Source organism: Globicephala melas, chromosome 9 (genome assembly GCF_963455315.2).
Source record: "Globicephala melas chromosome 9, mGloMel1.2, whole genome shotgun sequence".
Taxonomy (NCBI): Eukaryota; Metazoa; Chordata; class Mammalia; order Artiodactyla; family Delphinidae; genus Globicephala; species Globicephala melas.
In genome coordinates, this window is record NC_083322.1 from 98,441,440 (window position 1) to 98,460,489 (window position 19,050).

General features: G+C 40.4%; 1 protein-coding gene across 7 annotated transcripts in view; it reads right to left on the reverse strand.

The window, feature by feature from the left end:
• Positions 1-19,050, reverse strand: part of URGCP (upregulator of cell proliferation) — a 93,071-nt gene that overhangs the window by 28,965 nt on the left and 45,056 nt on the right. Inside the window, exon 1 of one of the 7 annotated variants that reach the window (XM_030871281.2) lies at positions 3,728-3,828. The exons of the other annotated variants lie outside the window; for them this stretch is intronic. Within the exon in view, the coding sequence (XP_030727141.2) occupies positions 3,728-3,741 (14 nt within the window). The 5' untranslated portion in view covers positions 3,742-3,828. Of the gene's footprint in view, positions 1-3,727; positions 3,829-19,050 lie in introns of those variants that run through there. 7 annotated transcript variants of the gene reach the window in all.

The window sequence follows — 19,050 nt, forward strand, 5'->3', positions numbered from 1 at the left end:
ACCTGAAGGTAAGAGTTTACTTGAGGATATGGATGGTTAGAATTCGATGTTCGCAACCGGATCAAAGAAATGAGGACTGACTATTTCTGAAGGAATATAGGAGTCAGGGAGGAAGTTTCTATCTTTGAACATGGGGTGAATAAAGATGCCATTAGCTTCCTATTTCTTGACTCAATAATTCCACCAGACAGGCAAAACTTTTAAAGTCTGATGTCATCACATGTTGGGAGGTGGAGAGAGCCCTTAAAATGTGGTGGTGGAAGGGGAAGGTGGTACGATCATTCATAAGCACACTTTGGTAGTATGAGCTGAAAAAATGGGCTGGCCCTCTGACCACAGTTCTTTGTATCTACTTCAGAAAACCACTTGCGCGTGTCCAGAGGGAGACACCAAGTGCGCAGCATTATCTTACAAAGAAAACTGAAAACATTCTTAACTAAATAACATAACCATGACCCAGAATATTATATAAATGTCAAGTTTTAGGTAGATCTGTTCTTTGTCCTCACGTGAAAAGCATTTCAAAGCATATTGCTGGGTGAATAAAGCCTGCTGCAGAACAGTATGAGTCCATTTATGTAAAAAAGGCGCAAATAAGTGTTTAAGGTGGCAAATTTTACGTTATGTGTAAAATAATAAATTTAAAAATCTGGGGGAGGGGCTTCCCTGGTGGCACAGTGATTGAGAGTCCACCTGCCGACGCAGGGGACATGGGTTCGTGCCCCGGTCCGGGAGGATCCCACATGCCGCGGAGCGGCTGGGCCCGTGAGCCATGGCCGCTGAGCCTGCGCGTCCAGAGCCTGTGCTCCGCAGCGGGAGAGGCCACAACAGTGAGAGGCCCGCGTACCGCAAAAAAAAAAAAAAAATCTGGGGGAAAAACAGAGCAAAGAACAAATATAACATGTAAATGCAATAGAAAATGTCTGTCGAGATACCTGCCTAACTAAGATAGGCAGGGAGGTTGGGGGGTAGCGGGGGGGACTCTAGTTGTATCTGTAAGGATGTCTCTCTGATAAAAATAATGGCCTAATTTAAAAGACCCGAAAATGTTTCAAGTGGTGGTCTACAGAAAGTCAGACTACACTTGATTTTTATTCTCTGTTTTATACTTTTTTTGTTTTTCAAATTATCTACCATTAACAATCTGAAAAATATATATATTTTGCACAGTTAACTAGGTTTGCTATCTCTCTAGGTGGGTATGGATGGATGACTGTAAACTTGCTATGGCTAGGAGGCCCTTTGAGGCAGGCTGCAAATGATGAAGACTATAGACCTTGGTCCCCGGAAAATGCACACGGACCCCAATGCTGCATACGGCTTCAGGGAATGCAGGACCCTGGAAGCCCACCCAATCGTGTACCCCAGGTTAAGAACCTCTGATTTGGACATTTAAAGCTGCAGAAATGGATGCAATCATGCAGAGAACGTGTGCTAGGTAGGAATTAGCAGAGATGGGCTACGGAACCCAAGGAAACCCCAAGAATGAAGAAGCAGGCAGAGTAAAGAAGAGATGGGGGCCATAAGGAGTGGAGGCCCGCAGAAGAGGGTAGACAGTAGCAGGCTGAGAGCGGTAGCAGGCTGATGAGCTCCATCTCCCCTGTCCCCTCCGCCTCTTCCATACTGCTGTCACATGGATTCCCCAAGAGCCTGATGACAAATATCCTTCAGTGAACAGTGGGCAGTAAGCCCACAAAAGGAGGCCAGGTCCTGTAGTCTGGCCCTGCCTCCATCTCTGGCCTTGTCTCTCCTTAATTCCAAACACACTGGGCTGTGAGTCATCTCAAATATATCTTTTCCTTTGATGCCTTCATTCTTGTCCTTTTCTTTTCCATAAGGCCTAGCACATTGGTAAGCTCCTCAAAAACTGTCAGAATTTCTTCTTTCCTTCCCAACTCTCTTACGGAAATTGTCACTTAGAAAAGAACACCAGATTTGGAGGCTCCTCCGTTAACAGTCCAGCACAAATCACGGCTCCCCTCCCATCCCTGCCCTGAATCTCTGGACTTATTCCTGCGGCACCTAGTCTTCTAGGCTGAATGTCTGCTGACTTGGAGAGGCCAAAGAAGCTTAGGAAACCAAGTCTCCCTGGCTAGACTCTGGTCTACCAGCAAAGCCTGCGGACATATGGAGACAAAGACTGTCCCCAAATTTGTATATACCATAATAAGTACATAGTTCGTTCCATGAAACGACATAAAGTATACTAAAAACGCTGTGACCTCAGCTTTGCAATGGGTACCCCTCAGAAATAAGTACCAACTGCAGACTCATGAGATCCCTCAAAAATAGTCAGGACTGCAAATATCAAATCTGCACTTACATGACCTTCCACAGAGACACAGTTTAGGGACTACTGGCCCACAGAAGGGCACACCAGCCGAGCATTAAGTCCGCCTCTGACTTAATGTAGTGGGCTGGGGTGCCCAATGCACCATCACTTTTTAAAGGCTTCACGGCAGCCCCACACAGGCTCAGCCACCCACTACTGCCTCCGATGCGCCCTGCCTCACCCTTTCCTGATACGAGGGCCAGGAACCCAGTGGGACCTTGAACCTCTGGGTGACAGCCTGGCCTTCTGAGGGATGAGCTGTTTATTCTAATTACAAGCTCAAAGTACTGCGTACTTCTGACTGCTCCTCCCTAAACCTAGAAAGACAGCAGGTAGATGGGAAATGCCCATGACTTGGCTGGAGTCAAAACCCAGCTTGCTCCATCAAGGCCCACTGCACTGAGCCAGTTCACTCCAGTGAACTTCCCTTACCTGTAAGGGGCCTGATATCCATCTTCTCTGCCTCTCAGCTCACCATTCCCCCGACCCCACCCCGTGCACCAGTAAAAGCCCTCTGTGATGTGCAAGGATGTGCAGCGAATTGCTACCATAACCACTAGGTCTGAGACACACTGAATGGTGGACAGCAGTCAAATGAAGCCTGTTACCAACTAAAGCAATGACCTTGAGACTAATTTTCCTCCTCTGTGAAACGTAGCTGTTGCATTAACTCTTGTCATTCCCAGCTTTCACGACTAAATTACCAAAACAAAAAGTAATCATAATGAATTGCTGAGGTTTTATTTTGCAAAAAAAATTTTTTTTTTAAATTACAAACTCAGTAGGTCACCATCATTTCCTAAAAGAAAGAACACTTTCACACCAAGACAGTGGAATGGAGGTGATGTCAGAACAGGGGCAGCCACTGTACCCGGGCCCGCGGCCCAGCCCAAGCTGGAGGCCCGGACCAGGCCGAGGCAGGGTCTGCCCCGGCCCCTGCTCCGGACGTTCGGGGACATCCAGGCTGCATCCCGACGGCGGTGAGAACCCAGCATCAACTCCAACGCGAGCAAGCGGAGAAAACAGATGCGGAAGGCAGGGCGGCAGACGCCGGGCGAGCACCAGACGCCGCGGCTCCAGGCCGGGGGCGCCGCTGGGAGGTGGGGGGCTGCCGCTCCCGCACGCCCTCCCGCTCCGCCCGCCCCCCACCAACGGCCTCCGCGCCCCGGGCCCCGGAGCCCGCCCCCGGAGCCGAGATCCTCAGCCCGCGCCCCCAGCCCGCCCCCGCCCGGGCCGCCTCCGCCCGAGGTCGGCGGGAGAGGGCCGCGGGGCCTGGCGGGCGAGCGAGCGGGCGGGGGTCCGGGGCCGCAGGCCGGGGAAGGCCGCCAGCGGCGGCCCGCAGCCCCCACCCCGCAACCCCCCCCACCCCGGCGCGGCCGCGAGCGCCGCACTCACCCGGGCGACGCCATGAGCGCGGCGAGGTCTCGGCGCTGCCGCCGCCTCCGCTTCCTCCGAGCTGAGCGACTCCGCCGGGGAGGGGCCTCGCACCGGCCGCCGGCCGCCCGCCCGGGCAGCTCCAGGCGGCGGGGGCGCGGGGAGGGCCCCGGGTCAGCCGGAGACGGGTGTGAGTGGGCCCGGAGCCGGAGGAGAGTGAGGCCGGGTATCGGCTCCGAGCGTGCGGGGCGGTGGAGACTCGGGGAGGGGGCCCGGGGTCGGCCTGGAGCGGCCTGGGGGCGGCGGGGGCGCGGGCGGCACGGGGCTGGCACCGGGGACGGGGGCGGTCCGCGACCCGCAGCCCGGACCCGCCCACCTGCCCAGGTGCCCAGGTGCCCGCAGGCCGGGACTCGCCGGGAGGCGCCTTCGGTGCCGCACCAGCGGAGAAACTGCCCCGGGGCCACGAAGCAGCTGCAGGACCCAGGTGAAGTCACCACCTCCCTGCGGTATGAGTTTGATTTCCTTAAGAAAAGACTTTTCTTTAGCTCTGGAGGACGAGGCGTTATTATCAGTAAGCAAAACGATAACTTTGCTTTATCTTACTTGGTGTGCTGCCTTGCCCGCGTTGCTGGCCTCTCAGAGCCGGTTACACATTGTAAAAGGTGTGTCAGATCACACTGTGAAGCCCTAAGGACTGTGGAGGCACTTTTTATTATCCTTTACATTATACTATTTACCAATAATAATGAGTCTGTAATTCCTGCGGTGGGTTTCACAGCATCAGCGATGGGTACTTGAGCCTCAGTTCCTGTCTCGGCAAAATGAGTTTCCAGAGATAAGTGAGCTCTTGTAAGTAAAAACACTTAAAAAGCTCTGGATAATGAAAACCACTGTTGATCACATTTCTGTGTTATATTAAATATTATTAATAATCATTATTATTTTTACTACTAATAAGAACAAGAGACAGTAAAGCTGTGACTGAAAGCCTTGGCTCTGGAGCCAGACTACCTGGGTTGAAATCTGAACTCTTACCAATTACCAGCTCTGGAAGCTCAGGCAAGATAGAAGCTTCCCAGGGCTGTAGTTTCCTCAGTTGAAAAATGAGGATAATAGGTCCCTTCCTCTCTCTGAGGACTGAATGAGTTAATATTTGTAGAGTGATTAATACATTGCCTGGTAAATGGCCTCTTAACCTCCTGGGAATCCATCACATCCTTCTTTCCTTCGGTAAAATGGAATCTCAGAATTGCCGCCTTGAGTTCAGAAGATAATGCTCTGTAAATGTGAGCTGATAAGTAAAGCCACGGGGGTTTGTGAGACCCAAAGTAGGTATAAATCTAAGAGGACCAGGGTTAAGGAAGAGTTTGGGGAGTGGGCAACTGCTAAAAGGCCTGATTCAAGGCAGTAATGACTGCCATTGGAGTGGGGGAGGTCAGATACTTTTTAAAAATAAGCTGTTGGTTTTAAAACATGTTTTGAAATAATGAATAGTGTTAATTCAATGAAATTATTCTTCCTCAATATGAGTTTTACTAGGTATGTAGCATTTCACTGCATGGTGGACCATCATATGTTTTAACCAACCCCTATTATTAGACAAAATTTTGCTGCCAGTGTTTCATTATTATAAAGAATGTGGACAGTAAATATTCTTATAGCCAAAACTCCCCATATACATCCATGAGTATTTCCTTAAGCTGAGTTCCCAGGAGTCAGATGATACTAGTATTTTAAGTCTTTTCAGATACATATATAATCTCTGTATGTGTTTGTATACTTATACACACATACACAAACACATATATACTAATATACATATACTTATATATATACATACATGTATACGTATACACACACGTATATATACACACACATAGAGACTGCTGTCCCAGCACGGTCACCAACACTGATGATAGTGCCAGTTTGCCAAAAGTCTCAATAAATTTCACAGTTTCTTTATCACTGCAAATTTGATAGGTTAAAAAACAGTATTTTGGCAAAATGGCAGACTAGGAAGTTCCAAGCTCACCTTTTCCCACGGAAACATGAAGAAAACAACCAGAAGCTGTCTGAACTCATTTTGTAGTGTCTCTAAAAAAGTTAAAGGTTTACAGCAACCAAGCAAACATTCAAGCAAGAAAAAGCCATCCTAAAAATGACAGCAAAGTTTTGTGGCATTTTCACTTGCCATCGCCCCACTCCTTCCCCAGTGTGGCAGTGGTCTTGTTCTTGAGAAGGCAGCATCCTGTTTCCCAGTCCCCACATTCCTGTCACCTTGAACTGGAGGGAGCAGAGCAGACCTTATTTGTATACTACCTGGCCTGTAAGAAATGGTAAAGGTAGTCCTTCAGTTTGAAAGGAAAGGATGCTAGACAGTAACTCACAGCAGTATGAAGATGGAAAGATCTGACAAAGAAATACATGGGCAATATAAAAGGCAGCGTTACTTTAATTTTGGTAGCAACTCCACTTTTTTATTTCCAACAGGACCGAAAGGACAAATGCACTAAAATACTTATAAGTTATAAATCTATATTATTGGACACACAACGTATAAAGGTATAATTTGTGACATTAATAACATGAAGGGGAAACAGAAATGTATAGGAGTAGTAGAGTAAAACATGTCATTACAAAAAAAATCAGGTGAACACAAAAGAAGGCAGTAATAGAGACAAATACTGTAAGACTTTTTTATTAAGTAGCAAAGTGACAGTAGTAAGTTCCTCCTTAAGGGTAGTTACTTTAAACGTAAATAGATTAAACTGTCTGATCAAAAGGAAGAGATAGGCAGAATGGATTAGAAAAATGATCCAAATATATACAGTCTATAAGAGACTCACTTTAGCTCTAAAGACAGAAGATTGAAAGTGAAAGGATGGAAACATATTCCCTGTAAATATTAACCAAAAGAAAGCTGGGTAGGCTATACTAATTCAGACAAAATAGACTTCAGTTTAAAAACTTACAAGAGATAAAGAAAGACATTATATATTAAACAAAAGTTAATCCAACAAGACAATTATAAACATGTATGTACCAAAAAGAGCCCCCAAATATAATGAAGCAAACATTCACAGAATTGAAGGGAAAAATCATTCCACAAAAATAGTTGAATACTTCAATAATCATTTTCAATAGTAGATAGGAGAACCAGACAAAAGATCAATAAGAAAATAGAGAACCTAAACAATACTACAAGTCAATTGTACCTAACAGATGTCAACTGAAAAAAATGCACATCCTAAAAGCTGACAATTGTGTTCTATTAGGACTTTCTGAGGACTTAAGCCCAGAAGACAGCCTCTCAGATAGCTCTGAGGGGCTGCTCTGAAAGGGTAAGGGAGGAACCAGGATACATAGAAGTTTTGCAACAAAAACCAGGTAGTTGGAACATCAAAAGATTACTGTTAATTAAAGAAAATCCAGACATCTCAAGTTAATGAATTTAGCACTTTTCTATGTACGGCAAGATGCAAAACTACGGACTCATTGAAATCATTCCTTTGACATTCACCTTAACTATCTAAGGCCAGTATCCTGTTTTTAACGATCCTGAATTTCCTCGGGGTACACAGTCTGGGACGGCTGCAGGGGCTGATGGCTTGGTGGCTGCAACATACTTTGTTTACTGTTATGGCAGTCCACACAGACATATACAGAACACTCCACTCAATAACAGTAGAGTACACATTCTTCTCAAGTGCACATGGTACATTGTTTGGAATAGACCATACATTAGGCCACAAAACAAGTCTTAATAAATTTTAAGAGACTTAAATCATCTTTAAAGATCTTTAAAGATACTACAAAGTTACTTTTCTGATCACAGTGGAATGAAACTAGATACCAAAAAAGAAGGAAAACCGGAAAATTCACAAATATGTGGAAATTAACACACTCTTAAAAATCCAATGGATTAAAGAATAAATCATAAGGGAAATTACAAAATACCTTGCTAAAAATAAAACCGCAATATATCAAAGCTTATGTGATGCAGCAAAGTCAAGGCTAAGAGAGAATTTTATACCTGTAAACATCTATGTTAAAGATGAAGAAAGATCTCAAATTAATAACCTAACTCTATGTCTTAAGGAACAACAGCAACAACAAAATGAAGGCAAACCAAACTCAAAGCTAGCAAAATGAAGGAAACATTAAAGTTTAGAGCAGAGAAAAAATACACTAGAGGATAAACAATAGAGAAAAATCAATGAAGTAAAAAGTTGATTCTTCGAAAAGATCAGCAAAATTAACAAATCTTTCGCTCAACTCACTAAGAAAAAAGGAGGGAAGACTCAAATTACTAAAATCAGAAATAAATGTGAGGACATTACTACTGATTTTACAGAAACAAAAATAATTTTAAGAGAACATTATAACAGGTGTACACCAACCAACTGGATAACCTAAATGAAAAAAAATAATTTCCTGGAAACACACTATCAACTATAACTCAATAATGAAGAAAGAAAAAATCTGAATGAATCTACAACAAGTAATGACTTTGAGTTGGTAGTCAAGAAACCTCCCAACAAAGAAAACTGTGGACCAGGTGGCTTCACTGGTGTATTTCACCAAATATTTAAAGAAGAACTAAGTCAAATACTTCTCTAACTCTTCCAAAATGTTAAAGAGCACCTCTGATTTCATGAGGTCAATATTACCCTGATACCAAAGCCTGACAAAGAAACTATAAGAAAACTACAGATCAATATCCCTTATGAATATTGATACAAAAATCCTCAACAAAATACTAGCAAACAGAACACAGAAACATAGAAAAGGATTATACATCATAACCAAGTGGATTTATTCCTGGAATGCAAGGATGCTTCAACACATGAAAATCTATCAATGTAATATATCACATTAATATGATGAGGGAAAAAACACCACATGATCATCTCAATTCATGCAGAAAAAAAAAACATTTGACAAAATTCGACAATCTTTCACAACATAATACACTAAAACTAGGAATAGAAGGAAACTTCTTCAGTATGATAAAGGTCATATATGAAAAACCCAGAACAATGATGAAAGCCTAAAAGTTTTTCCCTAAAATCAGAAACAAACAAACAACAACAACCAAAAAAAAGAATGCTCTCTTTTGCCACTTCTGTTCAACATAGTGCTATAAGTCCTAGAAAGAGCAATTAAGCAATAAGAAGGGGAAAAAAAGGCATCCAAATCAGAAAAGAAGAAGTAAAATTATCTCTGTTTGCAGATGACATGATCTTCTATGTAGAACATCCTAAAGACTCCACCTAAAACTGTTAGAACCAATATATGAATTCAGTAAATTTGCAGGATACGAAAGGCAACATAAAAATCAGTTGCATTTCAATACACAAATAAAAACCTATCCAAAAAGGAAAGTAAAAAAAAAAATCTCATTTATGATAGCATCAAAAAGAATAAAATACTTAGGAATAAGCTTAATCAAGGAGGTGAAAGACTTGCACACTAAAAACTATAAAACATTGATGAAAGAAATTAAAGAAGACACAAATAAATGGAAGGACATCCCATGTTCATGGATTGAAAGAATATGGTTAAAATATCCATACTACCCAAAGTGATCTATAGTTTTAATACAATCCCTATCAAAATCCCAATGGCATTCTTTACAGAAATAGAAAAAATAATCCTAGAATTCACTTGGAACCATAAAAGACCCTGTATGTCCAAAGCAATTTTACACAAGAAGCACAAAGCGGGAGGCATTACACTTCCTGATTTGAAAATATATTACAAAGCTATGGTACTGGCAATAAAACAATGGAACATAGTAGAGAGCTCAGAAATAAGTCCACACATCTACAGTCAACTGATCTTCGAGAAGTGTATCAAGAATACTGGGAATTCCCTGGCAGTCCAGTGGTTAGGACTCTGTGCTCTCACTGCCGAGGGTCAAGTTTCAATCCCTGGTTGGGGAACTAAGATCCCACAAGCCAGGTGGTGCAGCCAAAAGATAAATAAATAAATAATACAAAATTGGGAAAGGATAGTTTCTTCAATAAACAGTGATGGGAAAACTGGATATACACATGCAAAAGAATGAAGTTAGATCATTGTCTCACACCATATAGAAAAATCAACTCAAAATGCATTGAAGAAATAAACATGAAACCTTTATACATAAAACTCTTAGAAGAAAACATGAAAAAAGCAAAATATTGGACTTTGTGATGATTTATTGGATATGACATCAAGACCTCAGGCAACAAAAGCAAAAATAGACAAGCGGAATTATATCAAACTAAAAAGCTACTGCACAGCAAAAGAAATAAAATGTAAAGGGAAACTATGGAATGGAAGAAATATTTGCAAAAGACATATCTGATAAGAGGTTAATACCCAAAATATAGAAGGAACCGTTAAAAATTGGGCAAAGAACCTGAATAGACGTTTCCCAGAAGACAAACAAATGTCTTCCATTATACAAACAGGCATATGAGAAGGTGTTTATCAGGGAAATACAAATAAATTAAAAAATGAGATATCACTTCACACCTGTTAGAATGGCTATTACCAAAAAAAATTAAAAATAAAAATAAAAGATAACAAGGATGGTGAGGATGTTGGTGAGGATGTTGAGAAATGGGATGCCTTGTACACTGTGGCTGGGTATGTAAATTTTTACAGCCACCATGGAAAACCTATGGAGGTTCTTCAAAAAGCTAAACATAGAAATACCTTATGATCCAGTAATCCCACTTCTGGGTATATCTCCAAAAGTATTGAAGTGAGAGTCTCAAAGAGATATCTGAACTCCCATATTCATTACAACATTATTCACAATAATCAGGATATAGACACAGCCTAAATGACTGTCAATAGATGAATGGGCAAAGAAAATGTGGTATATAAATACAGAATATTAGCCTTTAAAAAGCAGCAAATCCTGCCATTTGGAACAACCTGGATGTAACTGGAGGACGTTATGCTAAGTGAAATAACCAGACACAGAAAGACAAATCCTGGGACTTCCCTGGTGGTCCAGTGGTTAAGAACCCACCTTCTAACAGAGGGGAAGCAGGTTTGATCCCTGGTCAGGGAACTAAGATCCCACATGCCGCGGGGTCAACTAGGCCCATGCACTGCAACTACTGAGCCCGTGTACTCTGGACCCTGTGTGCCACAGCTACTGAGCCCATGCTCTCTAAAGCCCGCACACCACAACTAGAGAGAAGCCCATGCGCCAAAACAAAAGATCCAGCATGCCGCAACAAAGATCCCACGTGCTGCAACTAAGACATGACACAGCCACAAAAATAAAAAGACAAATATTACATTATCCTACTTTTATGAGGAATTTAATCAAATTCAGAACCAGAGCATAGAATATTGGTTACCAGGGGCTGATAAGAGGGAAAAACAAAGAGGGGTTGGTTGGTGAAAAGGCACAAAGTTTCAGTTACACAAAATGAGTAGGTTCTGGAGATCTGCTACACAACTTAAGGCCTAAGTTAACACTAATATACGGTATACTTAATCTGCAAAGAAAGTAGATCTTACGTTAAGTGCTCTTACCACAAAAGAAAAAAAATGTATGATAGGGCTTCCCTGGTGGTGCAGTGGTTGAGAGTCCGCCTGCCAATGCAGGGGACGCGGGTTCGTGCCCCGGTCCGGGAAGATCCCACATGCCGCGGAGCGGCTGGGCCCGTGAGCCATGGCCGCTGAGCCTGTGTGTCTGGAGCCTGTGCTCCGCAGTGGGAGAGGCCACAGCAGTGAGAGGCCCACGTATCGCAAAAAAAAAAAAGTATGATAAATATATAAGTAAACAAATAAATAATAAAATTAATAAATGAATGGAGTGAGAGGAAACTTTAGGAGGTGATGCATAAGTTTATGGCCTTGATTGTGGTGATGATTTCACAGGTGTATACTTATCTCCAAGCTGATCAGGTTGTATACATCAGACATATATGGCATTTTTAAGTCAATCATACTCAATCAAGAGGTTAAGAAAAGGTCAGCTGCATTTCCATACACTAACAATGAGTAATAACTAAAAAGAAATTGAGAAACCAATTCTGTTTATGTTAGCATCAAAAAGAAAAAATATTTAGAAACAAACTTATCCAAAAAGGCAAAACATGTGAACACTGAAAACAACAAAACAATATTGAAAAACATTAAAGAAAATATAAATGGAAAGACATCCCATTTTCACATTGGAATCTTAATATTAAGATGTCAGTACTAACAGCAATCTACAGATTCAATGAAATCCCTATGAAAATTCCAAGCATCTTCTACAGTAATAGAATAATCATTCCTAAACTTCATAAGGAATCTCAAGGAACACTGAATAATCAGAACCGTTTTAAAATAAAGTACAAAGTTGGAACTCACATATCCTGATTTGAAAACTAACTACAAATCTACAATGATCAAAACAGTGTAGTACTGGCATATAGGACAATGGAATAGAATAGAGTCCAGAAAATCTCAAATATATTGTCATATATATAACTGAAGTATATTTGATTTACAGTATTGTGTTAGTTTAAGGTGTACAGCAAAGTGATTCATTTATATATAATATTCATTTATATATATATTATGTATTATATATATTTTTTCTGATTATTTTCCATTATAGGTTACTACAAGATATTGAATATAGTACCCTGTGGTATGCAGTAAATCTTCGTTGCTTATCTATTCTCTGTAGAGTAGTTTGTATCTGTTAATCCCATACTCCTAATTTATCACCCCCCCCTTCCCCTTTGGTAAATATCAGTTTGTATTCCTATGTCTGTGAGTCTCTTTCTGTTTTGTATATAGGTTCATTTGTATTATTTTTTATATTCCACATGTAACTGATAGCATACAATATTTGTCTTTTTCTGTGTGACTTACTTCACTAAGTATAATATTCTCTAGGTCCACCCATTTTGCTACAAATGGCAATATTTCATTATTCTTTATAGCTGAGTAATATTCCATTATATATATATATATATATATGTATCTATATCACATTTTCTTAAGCCAGTTGTCTGTTGATGGGCACTTGGGTTGTTTCCATGTCTTGGCATGGGGTGCATGTATCTTTTTGAATTATAGTTTTTGTCTTTTCTGGGTATCTACCCAGGAGTGGGGCTGCTATATGATAGCTCTATATTTAGTTTTTTAAGGAACCTCCACTGTTCTTCATAGTGGCTGTACCAATTTACATTCCCACCAACAGTGTAGGAGGGTTCCCTTTTCTCCACATGCTCTCCAACAGTTGATATTTGTAGACTTTTTGATGATTGCCATTTTGACCTGAGTGAGGTGATAACCCATTGTGATTTCGATTTACATTTCTCTAATAATTAGCGATTGTGAGCATCTTTTCATGTTGCCCATCTGTATGTCTTCTTTGGAAAAATGTCTATTTAGGTCTTCTGCCATTTTTTTTATTGGGCTGTTTGGGTTTTTTTTTTTATATTTAGTTGTATGAGCTGTCTGTATATTTTGCATATTAATTCCTTGTTGCTTGCAACATTTGCAAATATTTCTCCCATTCTGTAGGTTGTCTTTTCATTTAGTTGATGTGCAAAAGCTTTTAAGTTTGATGTAGTCCAGTTCGTTTACTTTTGTTTTTATTTTTTTGCCTTGGGAGACTGATCTAAGAAAATATTGCTACAATTTATTTATGTTTGAGAATTTTATGCCTGTATTCTCTTCTAGAAATTTTATGGTATCATGTCTTGTACTTAGGTCTTTAAGCCATTTTGAGTTTATTTTTGTATATGCTGTGAGGGCGTGTTCTCATTTCATTGATTTACATGTAGCTGTCCAGCTTTCCCAACACCACTTGTTGAAGAGACTGTCTTTTCTCCGTTGTATATTCTTGCTTTTTTGTCACAGATTAATTGACCATAGGTGTGTGGGTTTATCTCTGGGCTCTCTATTCTGCTCCATCGATCCATATATCCCTTATTGTACCAATATCACACTGCTTTGATTACTAGAGCTGTGTAGTATAGTCTGAAGTCCAGAGGATTATGCCTCCGGCTTTATTCTCTTTCCTCAGGATTGCTTTGGCAACTCTGCGTCTTTTGTTGTTCCAAATAAATTTTAGGATTATTTGTTCTATTTCTGTGAAAAATATCATGGGTATTTTGATAGGGCTCACATTAAATCTGTAGATTGCTTTGGATAGTATGGCCATTTTAACAATATTAGTTCTTCCCATCCAAGAGCATGGGATATCTTTCCATTTCTTCGAATGGTCTTCATTTCCTTTATCAATGTTTTAGACTCTTCAGTGTATAGTTACTTCACTGCCTTGGTTAAGGCAGTGAAGTAACTTCCTCAGAGAGGCCTCGCCACCCCCTGCCCACTGTGGACCCGCTGGTACATGTGAGGTGATGCTCTGTCCTTTCCCACAGCACTCACCATATCGGCAATGACTGGATCTCCACTTCTGCCTCCCCCACCAGGTGGTGAGCCCCCCGAGGGCCAGGCTGGCTGTCTTGTTGACAGTTGTGTCCCCAAAGGCAGTGAAGTAATGAGTAATAAGTATTCTATTTTTTTGGACATGATTTTAAGTGGGATTTTTTTTTTTTTTGGCTGTCTCTTTCTGACATTTCATTGTTAGTGTAAAGAAATGTAACAGATTTCTGCATATTAATCTTGCATCCTTCTACCTTGCTGAATTCATTTATTCTAATAATAGTTGTGTGGACACTTTAGGGTTCTCTATATGGAGTATCATGTACTCTGCAAATAGTGACAGTTTTACCTCTTCCCTTCCAAATTGTACTCATTTTATTTCTTTTTCTTGTCTGATTTCTGTGGCCAGGACTTGCAGTAGAAGTTGAATAGAAGTGGTGAGAGTTGGCATCCTTGTATTTTTCCTGAATTTAGCAGAAAGGCTTTCAAGTTTTTCACTCTTGAGTATTATGTTGGCTGTGGGTTTGTCATAAATGGATTTTATTATGTTGAATTATGTTCCCTCTATACCCACTTTGGTGAGTTTTTAATCAAGAATAGATGTTGAATTTTGTCAAATGTTTTTCTGCATCTATTGAGATGATCATATATTTTTTCTCTTTCCTTTTGTTAATGTGGTGTATCACATCGATTGATTTGTGTATGTTGAACCATCCTTGTGAACCTGGGATGAATCCCACTTGGTTGTAGTGTATGATCGTTTTGTTTTGTTGGCTTCAGTTTGCTAATATTTTGTTGAGAATTTCTGCCTCTATAATCATCAAGATATTGACCTATAATTTTCTTTTTCTTTTCTTTTCCTTTTTTATTTTGTTTTTGTTTTTTTAGTGTCTTTGTCTGGTTTTGGTAACAGGGTGATGGTGGCTTCATAGAATAAATTTGGGAGTGTTCCCTCCTCTTCAATTTTCTGGAATAGTTGGAGCAGGATAGGTGTAAATTCTTTGTATGTTTGGTAGAATTCCCCAGAGAAGTTGTCCAGTCCTTGAATTTTGTTTGTAGGGACTTATTATTATTATTATTATTACAGAATCTATTTCATTTCTAGTGATTGGCCTGTTCAAATTACCTGATTTTTCTTGACTCAGTTTTGGCAGGCTATATATTTCTAGAACCTTGTTCATTTCTTCTAGGTTGTCCAATTTGTTGGCATATAACAATAGTATTCTCTTATGATTTTTTTTTATTTCTGAGGTATATGTTGTGATTTCTCCTCTTTCATTTCTTATTTTGTTTATTTGGGTCCTCTCTCTTTTCTTCTTGGTGAACCTAGCTAGAGGTTTGTTGACTTTACCTTTCAGAAAAAAACCAGCTCATGGTTTCACTGATCATTTTTATTGTTCTTAATATAAATATTATTTATTTCCACACTTATCATTATTATTTCCTTCCTTCTGCTGACTTTGGGTGTTGTTTATTCTTCTTTTTCTAATTCTTTTAGGTGGTAGGTTAGGTTTTGTGTTTGAGATTTTTCTTGTTTCTTGAGGAAGGCCTATATCACTATGAACTTCCCTCTCAGAACTGCTATTCTGCATCCCATAGATTGTGTAATGTTGTATTTTCATTGTCATTTGTCTTGAGGTATTTTCTGATTTCTCTTTGATTTCATTGTTGACCTGTTGGATTTTTTAGTAGTATGTTGTTTGGTTTCCTTATGTTTGTTATTTCCCCATATTACTTTTTGCAGTTGATTTCTAGTTTCATATCATTATGGTCAGAAAACATGCTTGTTGTAATTTCTATCCTCCTGAATTTGTGAGGCTTGTTTTGTGACCTTGTATGTGGTCCATCCTAGAGAATTTTTCTTGTGTGCTTGTAAAGAATATGTATTTGGATGTAGTGTCCTGTAGATATCCGTTAAAGCCAACTGGTCTATTGTGTCATTTAGGACCTCCATTGCATTATTGATTTAATTTCTGGAAGATCTGTCCATTGGTGTCAGTAGATTGTTAAAGTCTCCTACTATCATTGTATTATTGTCCATTTGTCCCTTTATGTCTGTTATTATTGTTTTAGTATTTAGGTGCTCCTCTATTGGGTGCATATGTTAATGAGTATAACATACTATTCTTCCCTTTATCATTATATAATGTCCTTCTTTGTCTTTCTTTATGGACTTTGTTTTAAAGTCTATTTTGTCTGATATGAGTATTTCTATCCCCAGTTAACCTGTCATTTCCATTTGCATGAAATACATTTTCTCATCCCCTTACTTTCACTCTGTGTGTGTCTTTCGCTGTGAAGTGAGTTTCTTGTAGGCAGCATATTGTAGGATCTTTTTCTTTCAGTCTGCCACTCTATGTCTTTTGATCAGAGCATTTAGTCCATCAACATTTAAAGTAATTATTTATTGGTATATACTTATTGCCATTTTAAACTTTGTTTTCCAGTCATCTTTGTAGTTATTTTTGTTCATTTCTTCTTTTTGTTTTTCCTTTTGTGGTTTGTTGATTTTCTTTTGTAGTATACTTGAGTTCCTTTCCTTTTGTTTTTTGTGAATATATTGTCTGTTTTTGATTTGTGGTTACCATGCAGTTCAAATATGTTGACCCATACTATATATATTTGCTTTAAACTGATAGTTGTTCAACTTCAAACACATTCTAAAAGATGTACATTTTTATATACCCCTCTGCCACATTTTGTGATTTTTATGTCCTATTTTACAACTTCATGTTTATCCTTTTGCTGTTAATTGTAGTTATCATCACTTCTACAGATTTTTTGTTTTTTAAGCAATCCTCAATCCTTTCATATGTTTGCCTTACCTATTGTGATTTCCCCTTTCCTCTATTCTTGTTTCTTTTCTTTCTTTTTTTAATATATTTATTTATTTATTTAATTTTGGCTGTGTTGGGTCTTCATTGCTGCGCGCGGGCTTTCTATTGTTGTGGTGCATGGGTTTCTCATTGTGGTGGCCTCTCGTTGCAGAGCATGGGCTCTAAGCATGCAGGCTTCATTAGTTGTGGCACACAGGCTCAGTAGTTGTGGCTCACGGGCTCTAGAGTGCAGGCTCAGTAGTTGTAGCACATGGGCTTAGTTGCTCCGTGGCATTTGGGATCTTCCGGTACAGGGCTCGAACCCATGTCGCCTGCCTTGGCAGGAGGATTCTTAACCATTTTGCCACCAGGGAAGCCCCTTGTTTCTTTTCTATTTGGAGAAAACCCTTAAATATTTCTTTAGGCTAGGTTTAATATTGCTGAATTCTTTTAGTTTTTGCTTGTCTGAGGAATTCTTTATCTATCCGTCTATTCTAAATGATAATCTTGTTGGGTAGAGTATCCAAAGTTGTAGGGTTTTCCCTTTCAGGAATTTGAATTTGTCGTTCGACTCCCTTCTGGCCTGCAAAGTTTCTGCAGCAAAATCAGCTGATAGTGTTATAGGCGTTCCCTTGTGACCTACTCTTTGTTTTTCTCTTGCTGCCTTTAGAATCCTCTTTTTATCTTTAAATTTTGCCATTTTAATTCTGATATGTCTTGGTGTGGGTCTGTTTGGGTTCACCTTGTTTGGGATCTTCTGTGATTCCTGTCCCTGGATATGTGTTCTTTTTAACACTTGGGAAGTTTTCAGCCATAATTTCATTAAATACATTTTTGATTCCCTTCTTTCTCTCCTCCTTCTGGAACCCATATTATGTGTCATTTGACATGTGTTGTATTATCCCATAGATCTCATATATTGCTTTTTTTTTTCTTTTGTCTTTCTGTCTGCTGTTCTAGCTGGGTGATTTCCATTATTCTGTCATCCAGATCACTTATTCGTTCTTCTGTGTCATTTAGTATGTTATTCATTGCTTCTAGATTGGTATTTACCTCAGCAACTGAATTATCTAATTTTGGTTGGTTCATCTTTATAGTTTCTTGTTACAATGATATGCATTTCTAATGATAATCTTTCTTAATTCCTTTAGTATTTTTAATACCTCCTTTTTAATTGGGTTCTAGTAAACTGAGGTCTATTTCATTATTTGTTCTTTCAGGGGATTTCTCTTCTTCTTTTTTTTTTTTTTTTTGCGGTACGCAGCCCTCTCACTGTTGTGGCCTCTCCCGTTGCGGAGCACAGGCTCCGGACGTGCAGGCTCAGCAGCCATGGCTCACGGGCCCAGCTGCTCCGCGGCACGCGGGATCCTCCTGGACCGGGGCACGAACCCGCATCCCCTGCATCGGCAGGCGGACTCTCAACTACTGCGCCACCAGGGAAGCCCCTCTTGTTCTTTTAATTGGGAATAATTCCTCTGCCTTTTTATTTTACTTAACTTTATCTCTATGAATTTAGGAGAAACAGTTGTCTACTGTAATCTTGAAGGGGAATTTTTATGTGGGAGCATCCCTGTGTAGACTGTGTGTGTCCAGTATTTTTGGTGCAAGGGCTGGTTTTGGTATGGATACCAGCCACGTCTTTCCTCCGAGTGTGCTGGCTGTTATCCCCTTGATGGGGGTGTGGTTGGTGTTTCAGTGTCTAGAGCCTGTGCTGGATATGAGGTGGTTCTTTCTCTTTGTTCATGGCTGTCACTGCCCTGCTGGGGGCAGGGTCCATTTCCCAGTTGGAATAGAAGCCTTGAGGGTTGGGTTTCATCAGGCTCTGTTACCCTCGAGTGTGTCACCTGCCCCAAAGTTTGTAATTGCTGAAGTAAGTGAGGCCTGTGTGGTCACAGCTAACCTATGGGTCACCCATGCAGGTGTCCATGGTTCCACTCAGAAGCATCCCAAGGTTCCATCCCTTTCTCTGTTAAGTTCATCCCACATTTAGTGAAGGGCTGTGGTGTGGAGTAGGCTGGGACTGGGGGTTGGGGCATTGTGGCTGCAGGAACTGAGGTGGCTGTGCTTCATCTGAGATCTGGGCTGCCTCTGTGGAAGACTTCTCCAAGGACCCGTCTGCCCCAGATC